Below are 14,386 nucleotides of genomic sequence, written 5' to 3'. Positions count from 1 at the left end.
GAGCATGTCTTGCCATAGCAAAAAGAAGAATAATTTTAAGTATCCATTAATGGCATTTTTTACAGTACTCTATGTACTTGTGTTCTGTAGATTTGCTTTGTAATTTTTCCACCTTTTGACAATTACATGGAACAACAGGATTTGTTTACAAGAATATCCATTTCTACAAAAGGTCAAAAAAGTCCAAGTGCACTTGAGAGACACGTCTAACCCTGTTCAGATTATGGATGAACTTCACAGCCTCTCTCAGCAGGTGCTATTTCAGGAACCTCTACATTTGGCTTACTTTTTTAAATGGAAATGCAGAGATAAAAAAAGCTGGTTTGAAATCAAATGCCAAGTTTCTGTTCTAATTCTTCATTTTCCCAAAATATTTAACCACCAGCACAAGAGCAGAAGGTAGCAGTAAACAACTTACCCACACAAGCATTTAGGAACAGCCAGTCAGTCTTTTTCATTCTATTTTTTATTTGCTTTAGTTTTTTGAAGTCAACTTCAAGCTCCTCCTTGCTGCCAACAGCTCCAGCCAATTCAATTCTTTGGAAGTCCATTTTCACATCAGATTCACGTTTGGTTGTTGGTGGAGATCTTCTTTGGCTATTACCACTACTACAGCTGCCTCTCCACCGAGCCCTGTCTTGCTCGTTTATGATGGAAGAAGCCTCTTCTGTGTCTGCCAGTTCTATTGCTTCAATGTTGTTGGGTCTGGGGTGGTCACATACAACACATTTCCTGGCCTTGGCCCAGTTTTCATATGTACAAACAGAACAAGTCCAGTGCTGAGCCCTTGTGTTGAGTTTATTTCTGTCATTGTATTCCTCACAGGGATCCACGGAAAAAGGGACCGGTCTGGAGCCGGAGCCTGAAGACTGAGGAGACTCCGTGGGACTCCTGGTCCTGCGCTGAGACAAGCACTGGGTACACCTTATAGCTCTTGGCCAGTTCAAGTACGTGCACATGTGGCACGACCACTTATTTGCACTTTCCATACTGTAGGATGATTTAACCCTTGGTCTCGCACTGGAATCCGGGCAGATCAAAGGACTGCTCCCTCCTTCGGTGCTTGTAGGATCCCAGTCCCTCCCGATATCACTGGAACCACTTTTGAAAGGATCTTCTGTGATAATTGTTCCACTGGGTCTCTGGGCACGACACATGGTGCACTTGATTGCAGAAGGCCAATTCTCATATGTACAATACTCACAGGCCCATTTAATTCCACGCTCTGTCATCGTGCACTCCTTGAAATGAACTGCGGCGAGCAGAAAGCTGAGGAGTCAGAACACACCATCAGTACACGGTGCCAGCAAAGGAGCTGCTCAAAACAACAAATGAATGAGATTTAACCCTGTGGATATAAAAATCAGGCTGGCCTAACGGGCAGTCTTTTTTATTTGATATTATTACAACACCTAAGCAGAGTAAAATCACTATGAAAAGGGTTAGACTTGACTTACCGGAATTTTACACGCAGATTTCGGGATTTACCAGTGCAAAAATGAGAAAAAAACTCAGTCCTGCATTTCTGAAACTCTTCAAATTTGCATAGAGACTTCCAAACAAATTCAGAATACCCATTAAGCACTGAGAATACTGGAGAAATTACCAATACAGCTACAGAAGCAAGTTATAAATATTAAATTTTAAAAATAAAACTCCATATCAACACAAAGTCCAGGTCCTGTAATAGACCTCACAAGACTTGGAAGTACAGAGTGTATCAGGTGGGCAGTTACACGGTGAGTAAGCAGTTCTTTCAGAAAAGGAGGGTGTTGGAATTTACATAAAATATTTACAGTTTGAAAATTTTAGAAATGTGCTTAAGCAAGACTATGTCTTGACTGGACATCACCCATATCAGAAGTATTACAAAGTGAAAATGCCACTTGAAAGCAAGCACAAGCTCTGTGTGTTGGCAGACTAAGATAGGATTTTCATGCTACAAATTCAGATTTCAACACAATTCCAACTCACTTTTTCTCTAATGAAGAGGGGATTCTGTCTTCATGCTGGCTCAGACCTTTTCTTCAGATTGCTGAATAGGAAGGATGAGACTAAGCAGATAACTATTCCTGTAAACAAAATGAAAACAGACTCATTATAGGTTTCCTACTGGACCTGAGTAACCAGAAAGTTAATTATTAAATGCCACACCTATTCTAATCCCAATTTACTTGGTTAAACCCAGTCACGACCTGCTAAGGCCACGAGAGACTGGTTAAAATAAACCAGTATTTATAAAAAAAACAGTGGCCAGACAAGTGGTCAATCTGCTGAAGTAAAAGTAGATCCAAGCAAAAAGTTCACACCAAAACTTCCATGAACGCTCTTACTCTGAAATTCTGGATGGGAAAGGCAGAAAAAGCTTTGTGTAGAGAGCATAATAGAGGGAAAGGGTGAGGCAGGTGGATAAAGGACAAACAGACAAACGTACACAGCATTTCCTCCCTTACCCCAGAACAGCTACCCAGAGTGTAAAATTCAACAAAACTCAAAAAAGTGCTAGTTTTAAAAAGGCAAAACTGATTAAATACAAATTGTCACATAACTTGACTGACACTTCTTATTTATCATATTGAAACTCTCTCAGCTAACAAAACCACCCAGAGCCTAGGAAACTAAAACTCACAAGCTGCACAACAGGATTAAATTCAAAACTAGACACATCAACTCAAAAATCAGTTAATACATGTTCCCCAATTAGCCAGGTTTTTTTGAGTTAGTACAATCTTCACTGAAATACCTTCACACACACCTCGCTCTATCAAGACATAGCTGAAACTTGTACTTAAATTTGTCAGCCTTACTCCTACTATCTCCTCCTGAGGACTCCAGCACTGAACACGGGTTTTTTCCAGGAGCTCAAGTGATCTATTCAGCAGATCAGGTGGCTGCATGAATGAGGGGCTATCGCATGGCCAGGACAGAGGAGAGGGCAGCACTATCCTTTTCCATAGCAATCCATATTTATGCTGCATGAAAGCTCAGGAGCAATCAGGAACACAGAAAGCTCTCTCATAAAGCTCAGGTTCCATAGTACTGGTTTGAACAGCCTGCAGAGCACTTCACTCCCACCTCTACATTATAAAACTGTGTCACACTGGGGAACGTGCTGAAAAGGCAATCAGATTTCCTGCTGCTTCCCCTCCACCACTCCTGACAGATGTCCATGCCCTTTTATAATGGGGAAAAAAGGAACTGGATCAGATCAGGGACCCCATATCTGTGACAAAATAAGTGAAAAACGTATACATATATATAGGAGAATACAAAGTTCATTTGATTTTACTGATAGTGACTTCGGAAGGAAGACTTTTTGCAAATTTTAAGGAAAAAAGGTTTCTCTACTTTGCCAAAGCACCTCTGATATTAATACATTAGACACCAGTTTTATCTATTCCATTTGGTCAAAGCTTTTTCCCCAATTCTAAAAATAAGATTTTTTATTACTTTCTTATTAAGCTTCTTCTGTCTAGAAATAGAGTTTTTTTAGGAATTAATGTTTTGTAGTTAGAAACATGGGAGAGTTGAACAGGGTTTTCAGAACAGAGAAGGCAGGAGGAGCACATTGCCCATGCACTTGCCACCAATGGATTGTGCCACCAAGGACCACCAAAAGTGGCTGTCCCAATACTCCGATGCTTGAGAAAAATTCCTACTGGAGCAGAAGTTGGTTTGGTTAGAGTAGGTGATGCTTCCCATCAAATCCATAAACAGCCTGTGATGGGTATCTGTAACTGTACATGGTTTCTTCCCTGCCCCAGTTTGTAAGGCCTCAAACAAAGCAGTTCCAACTGCAGACAAATCCCAACCCACATTTGGGATGGGGCCTGAAAACAAGACATCATCTGTTTTAGCAATATTAAGACTGGGAAAGGAGATTGTAGCTCAAGTTGGAAAGCAGCTGGCTGCAAAAACAATCCAAACAAGTACCGAGATACTACTTAGGAAACAAAATATCTCAGGACATCCCACCTTACAGGAAAGCTTTCATACCTATCACAAGATCAGCTTTTTAGCTGCAATTATCTTCTGTGCCCCTTAAAAAGCAGCTCTCAGACATAATTCTTAGAGAGGCTGAGTATCTGCAGCTTTGAAAGCCTCTGAGATATGAGCTCACCACCTCCAAACACAAGGCTTCGGGTTATTATGAAGTAAAGAACATAAAAAGGCTCAACAGAGCAATGCAATTTCTCTTCCTTGACAGCTCTGCCAACACCAAGTACAGAGAGGAAATACAGCATTGGGGGTTTTTTACTGTTTTTTACTTGATCTGACCTCCAATTCTACTCACCACAGTAGCTACCCACAGATGGATCTGGTGGGAGCAGAGCTGGAGGTCAGAGACACCAGACCAATCCAATTTTGTTTACTTCAGCAACTGCGGTGACAGGACAGAGGAAACAGTTTCACATTGAAAGGGAGGGAGTATGTTTAGATTAGGTATTAAGGATAAATTGTTCCTTGTGAGGGTGGGCAAGCCCTGGCACAGGCTGCCCCAGAGAAGCTGTGGCTGCCTCTGGATCCCTGGAATTGGCTTGGAGCAACAGGGATAGTGGAAGGTGTCCCTGCTCACTGCAGGAGATTGGAACAAGTTGAGCTTGAAGGTCCCTTCCAACTCAGACCACTCTGTGATTCTGTGATTTACTGGTGATACAGCATTACCATCCAGCCACAGCAGTTTGAAGCTTATTACATTTTATCCCAATTACTTCTTTGACTCTGTTTTCAAGTCAACTTGTTATTTTAGATTCCTCACAGAGGAGAAGCTGAATCATGGAGCACCTCATCTGACAGAGAAATAGCAACACAGTGACTGTGAAGTGCAGGTGCATGCCTTTATGCCCAAAAAGCATGAGCAGACAAGAAATTAAAACCCACAAAACTTCAAACAAATTTCAGTTGATCAGTTTAGACAGTGTGCTGAGTACCTTCTGGACACACTTGTAGAGTAACTCAATACACTGAAGAGAAAAATATATTACATTCTGATAAGTAAGGAACAAAAAAAAAATCAAAACCTTATCAGATCACCCTTTCACTACATTAAGTCAGTTGTAAAAGGTGACCTAGAATAACCAGAATTTTGGTTTCTTTTTGCTTTGCTTCAATTTTTAAGAACATACTTCTGTTTGGGTGCACAGGAAAACATAAAATGGCTCACACAAATTGGGAAGAAACAACAAAGTTCTTCGACAGCACTTTTATGACAGGATATATTGCACTCGCTCAATTTAATTATTCACTGTGTCCAGAAGTTGTTTTTCCTTTGGCTCAAACAAGGAACAAAATGGAGCTCCCCTTCATTAAAGCATCAAGCCCTCCCTGCAACCAGGCCAGATGCTGATTTAGACCAGTCTACACCACAGATTTTTGCTGGGATGGTGCTGGATCTGTGCTGGCTGAAACCTTACGTAATTACACGGATCAAATCAGTGTTCCCACCTCCAATTCACTATGTTCATGTCTATGATTTTCAAATAAAACTGCTTCTGTGTTTAGAGAGAAAAAGGGAGCCCGAGGTGCTGGCTTCAGCCTTCAGCAAGACTTGAAAGGCCAATCAAGGACTACCCTCCTGCCCCCCGTGCAGCTGCCTCTCACAGGCTGCTCCAAAAAGAAAGGCAGGCTGGTTTCTTTATCTTAAAAACACTAAAGCAACTTTTCAGATGAACACAATAAGCAGAAGTACCTTTTTCTGAGAGAAAGGGATCTCTATAAGCAAATGCAGAATCTGTTAATACAGCACTCAGGAGAATAAAAGTAAAACCTTTCACAAATCCTAGCCTTATTTTCCAAGGTGGACATTACCTGACTTTCTTCTCTTAGCTTACCAAACTTACTCTACCTTCAGCTATTTGCTCTTCTTTCTCAATAATTCAGTATAAGCATCCACAGATCAGAATATTAAAAGCAGAAAGCTTGAACTTGGACTTCTGTAGTTTGATGGGAACTAACAATAAGCTCCACTGTCATCTCCTCAAATTAATTTTAATAAAACTAAGAACCCTGACCTCATCAATGGAATAAACAGATCAGATCAGCACCAAATCTGGAAGCTTTGCAGTAGTATTATAATAAAGAATGGAAAGATTATTGTGAAGTCACAAACACAGAAGCATTTTCTGCATTAGCCCGAACACACTGAAGCAAGGAATTTAACAAACAAGCATAGTTTGCTTTGGTTGTTAGGACAATTCTTTAAAAAGGCAATGATTCAGTCCCAAACACAGCAGCAAAAATGAGAAAACACTGTCATCTCAGCGAAAGAGCAGTGGGATAATTTTCTGCAAGCTGCTCTATGAGGTTTTACTTAGGAAATGTTGATTTCCTTGAACAGCAGCTGGCTGTGTGCAGTGCTGACAGCAGGAACTGGACCCAGAGTGCAGCAGCCACAGAAGGCAGAACCCTTCTCACCAAACACACACACCAGCAGTGCTGGGAGGCTCTGCATCATCCTCCCATCCTCAGGGCTGCTCCAAACACACACAGACAAACACACACTCTGCCCTCCTGAGCAGGGGAGCAGCTCCTCTGCTCCCCCCAGCACCGCTGCAGTCTCAAGAGAAGCAGCATCCAGTGAAGACTGGCACAAATCTGAATTCCATTGAAGAGCCAATCACTCCCATGCATCACAACAATTTATAAACTATAGCAGTAATGGTGCATGAGAAAAAAAAACTGTAAATAGTTACTCAGGTCCAACTAAAATGTTTTCAATCTAGCATGTTAAGCGACTTCAAACATTTTCTTCAGTTTTGATAGTCCAGATCACCAAAAATACTCCTTACTGCATATTTTTAGGTATGACCTGCTTCACTACCTAAAACTTTTCATCTTGTAAGTGGGGAATGAGTTAAAATCCAGGAGACTTCAGCTCTCACAAAGAAACACAGTGCAAGAAATACTGTTCTCTTAACCAAAAAAAGCAAGAAAGTACGAATAAACTTCTGAACATATTCAGAAGTCTGTTCATTGGGTGAATTCAGATGCGTTTCATTTACATAAAATAAAAAATTGTTTTCATTCTGCTTTATGGATTAGTATCTAATTTCAAAGCATCTTCAATCTAGTTTATTAGGTATTTATGGCATTCAGAAAAATTATGCTGATTTTGCTTCAGCTTTCTTTTCAATATTCTATTCACACTTTCAACCCAACTGCTGACTTTTCATAAGCAAAAGAACTGATATGCAGCTTTAATGCAAGAGGATGTCCAATTTTGCTAATGCTCCATGCACTAAGAAGGAAAACAGCTGGGAGGTTTCTGATCTTTGGAGACATCTGAAATACAAGATTGACAATGAACTTTAGATCTACAACTTAATGTAAACAGATGTGTCTGCAAAAGCTGGAAACTCATACAGAATTAAGAGATATTTGAGAAGAGTAAATATTTTCTCTTTCTGCTGTCTTTTTTTAAATTTTAATGTTTATCTCTTGAAGCATTCCTATGCTCTTAGCCACTACAGTTAACCTTCCTGTGTAATTTGCATGGTGCAAGTTTGCATTTTATCCATTACTCATCTCAAATGGGTCAAACTCCATCTAGCTCTATTACATTTGTGACTAAAAGCTAAGAAAATCTTAACTGCTGAAAACAACCTATAAAAAACCAGTAGCAGCAGCAGCTTGCAGTTCAGTTCTCTTTCTTTGTCAGGGTTGCTTTTTTGGTTTTTTTTAAGCTCAATCAAAAGTGAACGACTATCCTGATGAGATGTTACTACACATTAGGATGGACTAAATACAACTGACTGCTTAGAAACCAACACCATTTGGGCAAACAAGGGTAAGCAGTTTAACAGTTACATAATGCACAACATCTCCCACACAATACTAATCAAAACCCAACAAAATTACTCAAAATAATGAGCTATGATAGAAGATTTGCACAAACACAGCCAGCAACGTTTAATGAATTTGACTATGAACAGCAACAGATGAATATTGACTTAAGATCTACAGTAACACATATACACAATAAAACAACAGAACTGTTAAAACTTTATAAAGATAAAGCCTTGGACAAAGTAGAGAAGTTGAACAAGATGTTTCTTTCTAAAAAGTGAGGTCAAATACAAAAACAGTTTCTGTGTTTAGACTGTGCCTCAACCACCAGACCCATTTTTGTTTAGCTCTCAGCCATCCTCACACACAGGGAGGAAAACCAGATGTCACACTCTGACTGAAAACACACTGTGGAGTCAGACATCAAAACCCTGAAACACTTAAACCTGTCCAACAGCAGGAACATTACACCAAGACTTGTACATTTTCTTGTAATTATCCCCTGGACCTCCTCAATACTGGCTGACCATAAATTAGAGCAGGGCTACACACGCAGTCACCATTTAGAGGAGGAAAACCACCTGCCTCCAAAGGAAACATGGAAACACACACTCAGCATCCACTATTGGGCAGTTTGCTCCTAATTAATGACAAGCCACATTCAGACACAGCCAAGGACTGCCTTTGGTACAAGCATTTCCAACTGGAATATACTTAAGGCAAGTCCCAGTTCAAGTGAGCCAAACAAACTCTACACTCATTTCATCCAGCTCTTCCTAAGATGCTGGCAAGGGAGCAAAGTATCAAAAAGAGGAAAGAAGAAAAAATAGTAGCAAAAATGCTATTATCACAACACACAAAGTCCACTCTTAGTGTGGATGCTGCTGCTAAACAGTGCAAAGAACTAGAGTCAAATACCACAAAAACAAATCCAAATTCCTTCTAGAGACATTGATACCACTTTTTTTTAAATTGCTTTTTTAAACCATATTAGTAATCTGTATTTTGTAATTATTATGGATTATTTCATAATCCATATCTCTGAGTTAATCACAGCAGGGCACTCTGCACACCTGCAAAGTTTCATCTCTAAAGCAGAACTAACACGTTCTGGGGTGGGAGTAAGTTTCTACTAAAGGCAACACTGAACAACCTTGTTTAAATAAGCCCTTTAAAAGGCATGAGGTGACATTTCTTTTTATCCCTACAAAGCTGAACAGCAATAGAGAGGTCAAAAATAAAACCGTAACAAGTCCAGCAGCCCATTTCAGCCCTTCAGCAAGATAAAATGAGCAGTAAGGGGAAGGCACTGCAGGTAAAACCTGAACCCACTGGCCCATCTGTCAGATGGTGTCAGTGACAAGCACAAGCCCAGCACAGAACACCCCTGACTCACCAGGGCACTGAGAACCAGTCAAAAAGTAGATCATCAACACTTCTTGAACCCAAGAGCTGTAGATTGAGACTCTTCCAGGGAGTACTGAAATGTCAGCAAGGAATAAATATGCCAGCTGTCTCCACAGATCCCTGCTGAGATACTGGGAAGATGATTGGAGACTCAAGGAAAACTTTCAAGCCCATTAATCACAAGTCAAGCGCTCACAATGCACTTATGGTCCCAACAACCACAAAAAACAAGATTCCCTCGTAAACCAACAACCATAAAACAAACTTCCTATTTTTTGCTAGAATAATACACATTTATGAGATTTATGACAGATGTTTTTCTTCCCAGATAATCAACTGACTGCATCAAGAACCACAGAGTTTTTAAATGAGTGGACCCATAAAAGTTTGTGTAAATTCAAAGTCACAAAACAATTACTCATCAAAATAGTTCTGATACACTGAAAAAAGAAACTCCCAAAAACCAAAAACAACACCAAACAAACAAAAAACAGATCACTCAAGCTTATTTTTCCCTCCAGACTCTCAGAAGTCACAGAAATCATGGTTCTGACAGCTTTCTTTAGCTCAGGAACCCCAACTCCTGAATATGTAGAAGTTACCAAGAAAACAAACATACCTTCTCAAAGTTTCTTAATGCCCACAAACTCCTCAGTAACCCCAACTTTCTCTGTTTTATTAGAAACAGCTTCTCAGGATGAGATGCTAAATCAAACTGAAGTCAAAGGAGCACGTGGAGGATTTTGCAACTTTAACATTTGATTACAGAAGTAATGGCAACCATAACCCAAATAAAGCAGCACCGTGCCTTGGCTCCTGGCACAGTGGGAGGGAGGGAAGAGGAGCAGACTGCAGCCTCCCTGCTCCCAGGTCACAGTTCCAGACACAATCCTACTTACACAGCCCTATTTCCACCTGCCTCAGCAGACACAAGTCCATCCCTCCAGCCCCACATTCCCTGGACAGCAGCTTACATGTCTATTCACACTTTGTACCTAGTTCTCAGTACTTCATGTATTTTCAGCTTAGCTCTGAACTTAAAGACAAACTTAAATCCTGTGTCTTCTCCAGCACTTTTCTTAGAAGTAATTAACTGTCCTTAATGTAAAATTTGCAAGCCATTCTCAGAAAAAAAAAAATCCAACTTAGTCAACCGTAATAAAAAATAAACAAACAAAAAACTACAACAAACCACACAAGTAGTATCCTTGTCTTAAGAACAAGCAGAACAGATTACATCAAGACAAATACAAATAACCAAAGGGAAAAATGCCAACTAAATTATATCTCCTGTACAGCAGAAAATGCAAAAGGGCTGCAAATTTGGCTGCTTCCTAGGCAAGATGCTCTGCACATACCAGTCACTACCAATCTTTCCACTGTATTACCTCCCCATATTCCTTGTAAAAAATCTGCTATTCCTTCTGCTTTTGAATAAAAAAAACTCCGTATCAGCTCCCTCCTGAAGACAGTTCCCTCTTCAGACATCACTGCCCTCATTCCCTGCTCCATCCCCTCCACACCTCTCCTCTCTCTGGTCTACACCAAGTGAGTTTCTGCATAAATGGGACATCAGCAGAGGAAAAAAAGTTGTTTTGAAAAATGCCAGGTGGACACAGCTCCAGTTTGAGTACAGAGCTCTTGAACACCTGCCTATGCCACAAAAGAAGGAAACACAAAATCATAAATATTATTATAGATTAACACACTCTCAGAATTCTTGTTGACGTGTGACAGTTCTTCTTTTTAAGCATGTTAAGTGGTAGACCCCTAAGAGGTAATTATTAATCTTGCACATCAAGAAAGCTCCGAAAGAATTAGCTACATAGAGCAGCTGCACTCCAGCCACTGATGATGTAAAAATGAGCACAGTCACAATCCTGTGCAAGCTCAAGCAATGACAGCTACACAAGAAAAGCTATGAAAAGTACCAGCAAAGTGTCTGGATCCCAAATGTTTGAAATCTTAATTTGAAGACAACGTTTTAAGGTGTAATAAATTCCATTCAACTGACATGACAAAGTTACAATTATCTATGTTACTAAACTGATTTTACCAAGCTACGCCATCTGACAAGGGAAATGGCAAACTCTTCAGCAGCTGTGTTGGAAAAAAATTCTATTTTCAACTTTGCCTTGTTTCCCTCCTCATACACAGTACTATTAAAAAAAAAAAAAAAAGAAAAATTAAGAACTCTGTTACAGCTAAGCCAGCCATTTTCAGCTGCCAAACTGAAGTTTAGTTCCATTTTAGTACCAGGAGACTGTGGATCATAATTCATCTAGTTAAACTGAGGATTACTTGTTGACATCAATTTTGAACAGCCCAAAATAACCCAGTCTTCAAATTTGGGGGGAGGAAAGGGCATGAGATTATTAAGAGAACTGGCAGTAGCAGTTTAAATGCTGCTTTGCTGTGATTAGCAGAGAGCACATCACGACAAGGAATGTATTGATCTGAAGTTGTGCTAGAACCGATATGACAAAGAGAAGCTGGAAAGAGAAACATTATCACCCAAGTTAATACCACATGAAGGAGCCAGTAAATCTCACTTTAAAGTGCCTGAGAGAACATTTGATTATTTGATTGACTGTATTAAAAATAACCTCCCATTCAATCAGTGAAGTATTTCCTACTTACAATTCTGATTTATTTACAGATCCTTCTTGCAAAGGGCACCAAAGATGAGTGGGAATTCCTGTCCCCGAGGAATTTACAGGTCAAACAACATACAATAAGAACGGCCACACACAAGCTAAAAATGTCCCCTTGACCCATTCTGAGCTGGAATTAGTCTCCAATTAAAGTCACGCTTCTGTGATGAACCCCGTTGACGTTTTTGTGCCACTCAGCATTCCAATTACATTAATATTTGTAATTATACTTCTGAGAGAATGCTAATAGACACAGCTCCACACGAACAGCTCACGGCCCCGCTGGTGTCACCCCCACCTACTCGCCCTTGCTTAAGCAGCACAAGGAAAGTAAAGCAGCAATTTCTTTCTCCTTCAAGAGAACTACACCACACAATTAGTTTCATAAATCCCACGAAATGCAAAGCATCCAAAGGCTTTATTCTCTTTGAATGCTGTGAGGGGCTTAAACCAGAGGTGATCTTTGATGTATGACATGATGCCAGCCTCCACATGCTGAAACACCAACTCAGCTTGGCCTCAGAAGAAGGGCAGCAGAAGAGTTCCAGAACACCTCCTGCTGCTCACCTGTCTCCCCCTGTTTGAGTAATTACTTAAAAAGGGGGGGGGGGGAAATAAATAAGCCTCACAAATATATTCTGTGAGACAGATAAGCAGATGGAAAAACAAACCTGATTACAGCAGATCTCTCCTGAACTACTCTTAAAAGGTTCTGCTCACAACAGTGACCTCTGAGAAAGAGGGAGTAACTACACAGAAGACATCCCACCTTTCAATTTTTGCCCCAACAAACACATCAAAGCATTAAATTCACATGGCAGCTCCACCACTTGTGACACGGCAGGCAGCTGGTGAGCAGAGACTGTTCAAGCACAGCACAAAGCCCGTCAAACAACGTTTGTTTACCACACCAACCCCCAAGAATTCCAGAAAAAGTTGTCATTATCGCCATCGCTGAAAGCCACCGTGGCAGCAGAAAGTTCTCAGCAGGCGGGCTGTGCCAGCCGTGCAGGACACCCGGATCCATCTCCTCCATCACTTCTCCCACCCGCTGCTCCCAAGGGAGCCGTGACTGATGTGGGGACAGGCTGATCCTGTCACTCCCAAGGAAGGACTCACAGACACATCCAAAGGACTCGCAGACACATCCATGACCTCCGCAGACAAGTTTATCTTATCCTGCCAGGAAGCTGCTGCAGTCTGGGACTGTGGAAGCAGACAGGGAGGCGCTGGCAGCGTGGATTAACCAAGGTCTGCCTCGCTCCTTAATCCAACTTTCCTGATTTTTGTTTGGACTTCGGTTCCCAAAGACGAGCCCGATTTTGAAATACTTCCCACACTGTACTTTAAAAAGCATCCACAATAGGTGATCACAGAATCACAGAATGAATCACGGAGCGGCTTGGGCTGGAAGGGACCTTAAAGATCATCTTGTTCCAACCCCCTGCCATGGGCAGGGACACTTTCCACTATCCCAGGCTGCTCCAAGCCCCGTCCAAGTTGGCCGTGGACACTTCCAAGGATGGGATAGGCAATACCATGTTAGTTCTGCTACCCAAAACCCACAGACACAAACCATCAGTGCCATCACCTACTCCAGCACCGCGTGCGGATCCACAGCGGCACACGCGACCACGAACAAAACCAGAGCGGGAGGGAGGCAGCGCAGGCACGATCCCACCGGGCACACCGAGGCACCACAGCCCGGGGTCCGGGAGGGAAAACCCGAGTCCCCGCCTTCGCAGCGAGGCTGTGCCAGCCTGCCTTCCCCCAGCAAACCCTTCCACGCGGGACACGGACACAGCGGGATCGGGGCCGCGCTGGAGGCGCCGATCACCGCGGGTCCCGGCCGGCCCCGGCTCTGCTCGCCCCCGTTCCCCCCGCGCCCCGCAGCGCTGCCCGAGGAGGGCAGCGAGAGCACAGGGCTTTACCTCTCCGCCGGGATCCGTCCCTCAGTCCCTCAGGAACACGCTCTGAGCACTGGGAGCCGCCTGCGCCCCGCGCCGCCCCCCCCCCCTCCCGCGTTCCCCCCCCCCGCCCCCCGCTCACGACATGGTCTCTCCCGAGGCGCCGCGGCTGCCGCGGCCGCGGGCGCTCCCACTCGGCGCGGCGGGGGGGGGGAGGGGGGGAAGGCTGTGCCCGCACTCCTCTAATGGCGGCGGCCGGAGCGGCCCAAAGCAAAATAAACCCCCGCACGGCCCAGCTGCACGTCAGCGCGGCCTGCCGGCCCTGCGCGCCGCCCATTGGCCGGGCCCGCTCCTGCCTTCCGCCAACCGGCGGGCGGCTCTTTGCGCAGGGCGGTGATGTCATCGCTGCCGCGGGGTGCCGCGCGCAGGGCGGCCGCCAGGGGGCGCCTCCCGGGACGGCCCCTCAGGGCGGGTCCCGAGGGAGCCCAGGGGCGGCTCCGCCACCGACCGGCCCTGCCCGGCCCTGCCCGGCCCGGCCCGGCCCTTCCCGCTCCCTGCCGGGTCCCGAGGGAGCCCAGGGGCGGCTCCGCCACCGACCGGCCCTGCCCGGCTCTGCCCGCTGCTTCCCGGCCC

General features: G+C 43.4%; 1 protein-coding gene across 1 annotated transcript in view; it reads right to left on the bottom strand.

Moving 5' to 3' along the window:
• Window positions 1-13,872, bottom strand: part of ZRANB1 (zinc finger RANBP2-type containing 1) — a 41,622-nt gene extending 27,750 nt beyond the window's left edge. The window contains exons 1-3 of the mRNA XM_021526357.3: window positions 13,778-13,872; window positions 1,975-2,072; window positions 419-1,269 (exon numbers count right to left, since the gene is read on the bottom strand). Coding sequence (XP_021382032.2) covers window positions 419-1,232 — 814 coding nt within the window. The 5' untranslated portion in view covers window positions 1,233-1,269; window positions 1,975-2,072; window positions 13,778-13,872. The remainder of the gene's footprint in view (window positions 1-418; window positions 1,270-1,974; window positions 2,073-13,777) is intronic.
• Between the last annotated feature and the right edge of the window lie 514 nt (window positions 13,873-14,386).

The sequence above is a fragment of the Lonchura striata genome, chromosome 7 (genome assembly GCF_046129695.1).
Source record: "Lonchura striata isolate bLonStr1 chromosome 7, bLonStr1.mat, whole genome shotgun sequence".
NCBI classification, from domain to species: domain Eukaryota; kingdom Metazoa; phylum Chordata; class Aves; order Passeriformes; family Estrildidae; genus Lonchura; species Lonchura striata.
This window is presented reverse-complemented; position numbering and strand designations above follow the sequence as displayed.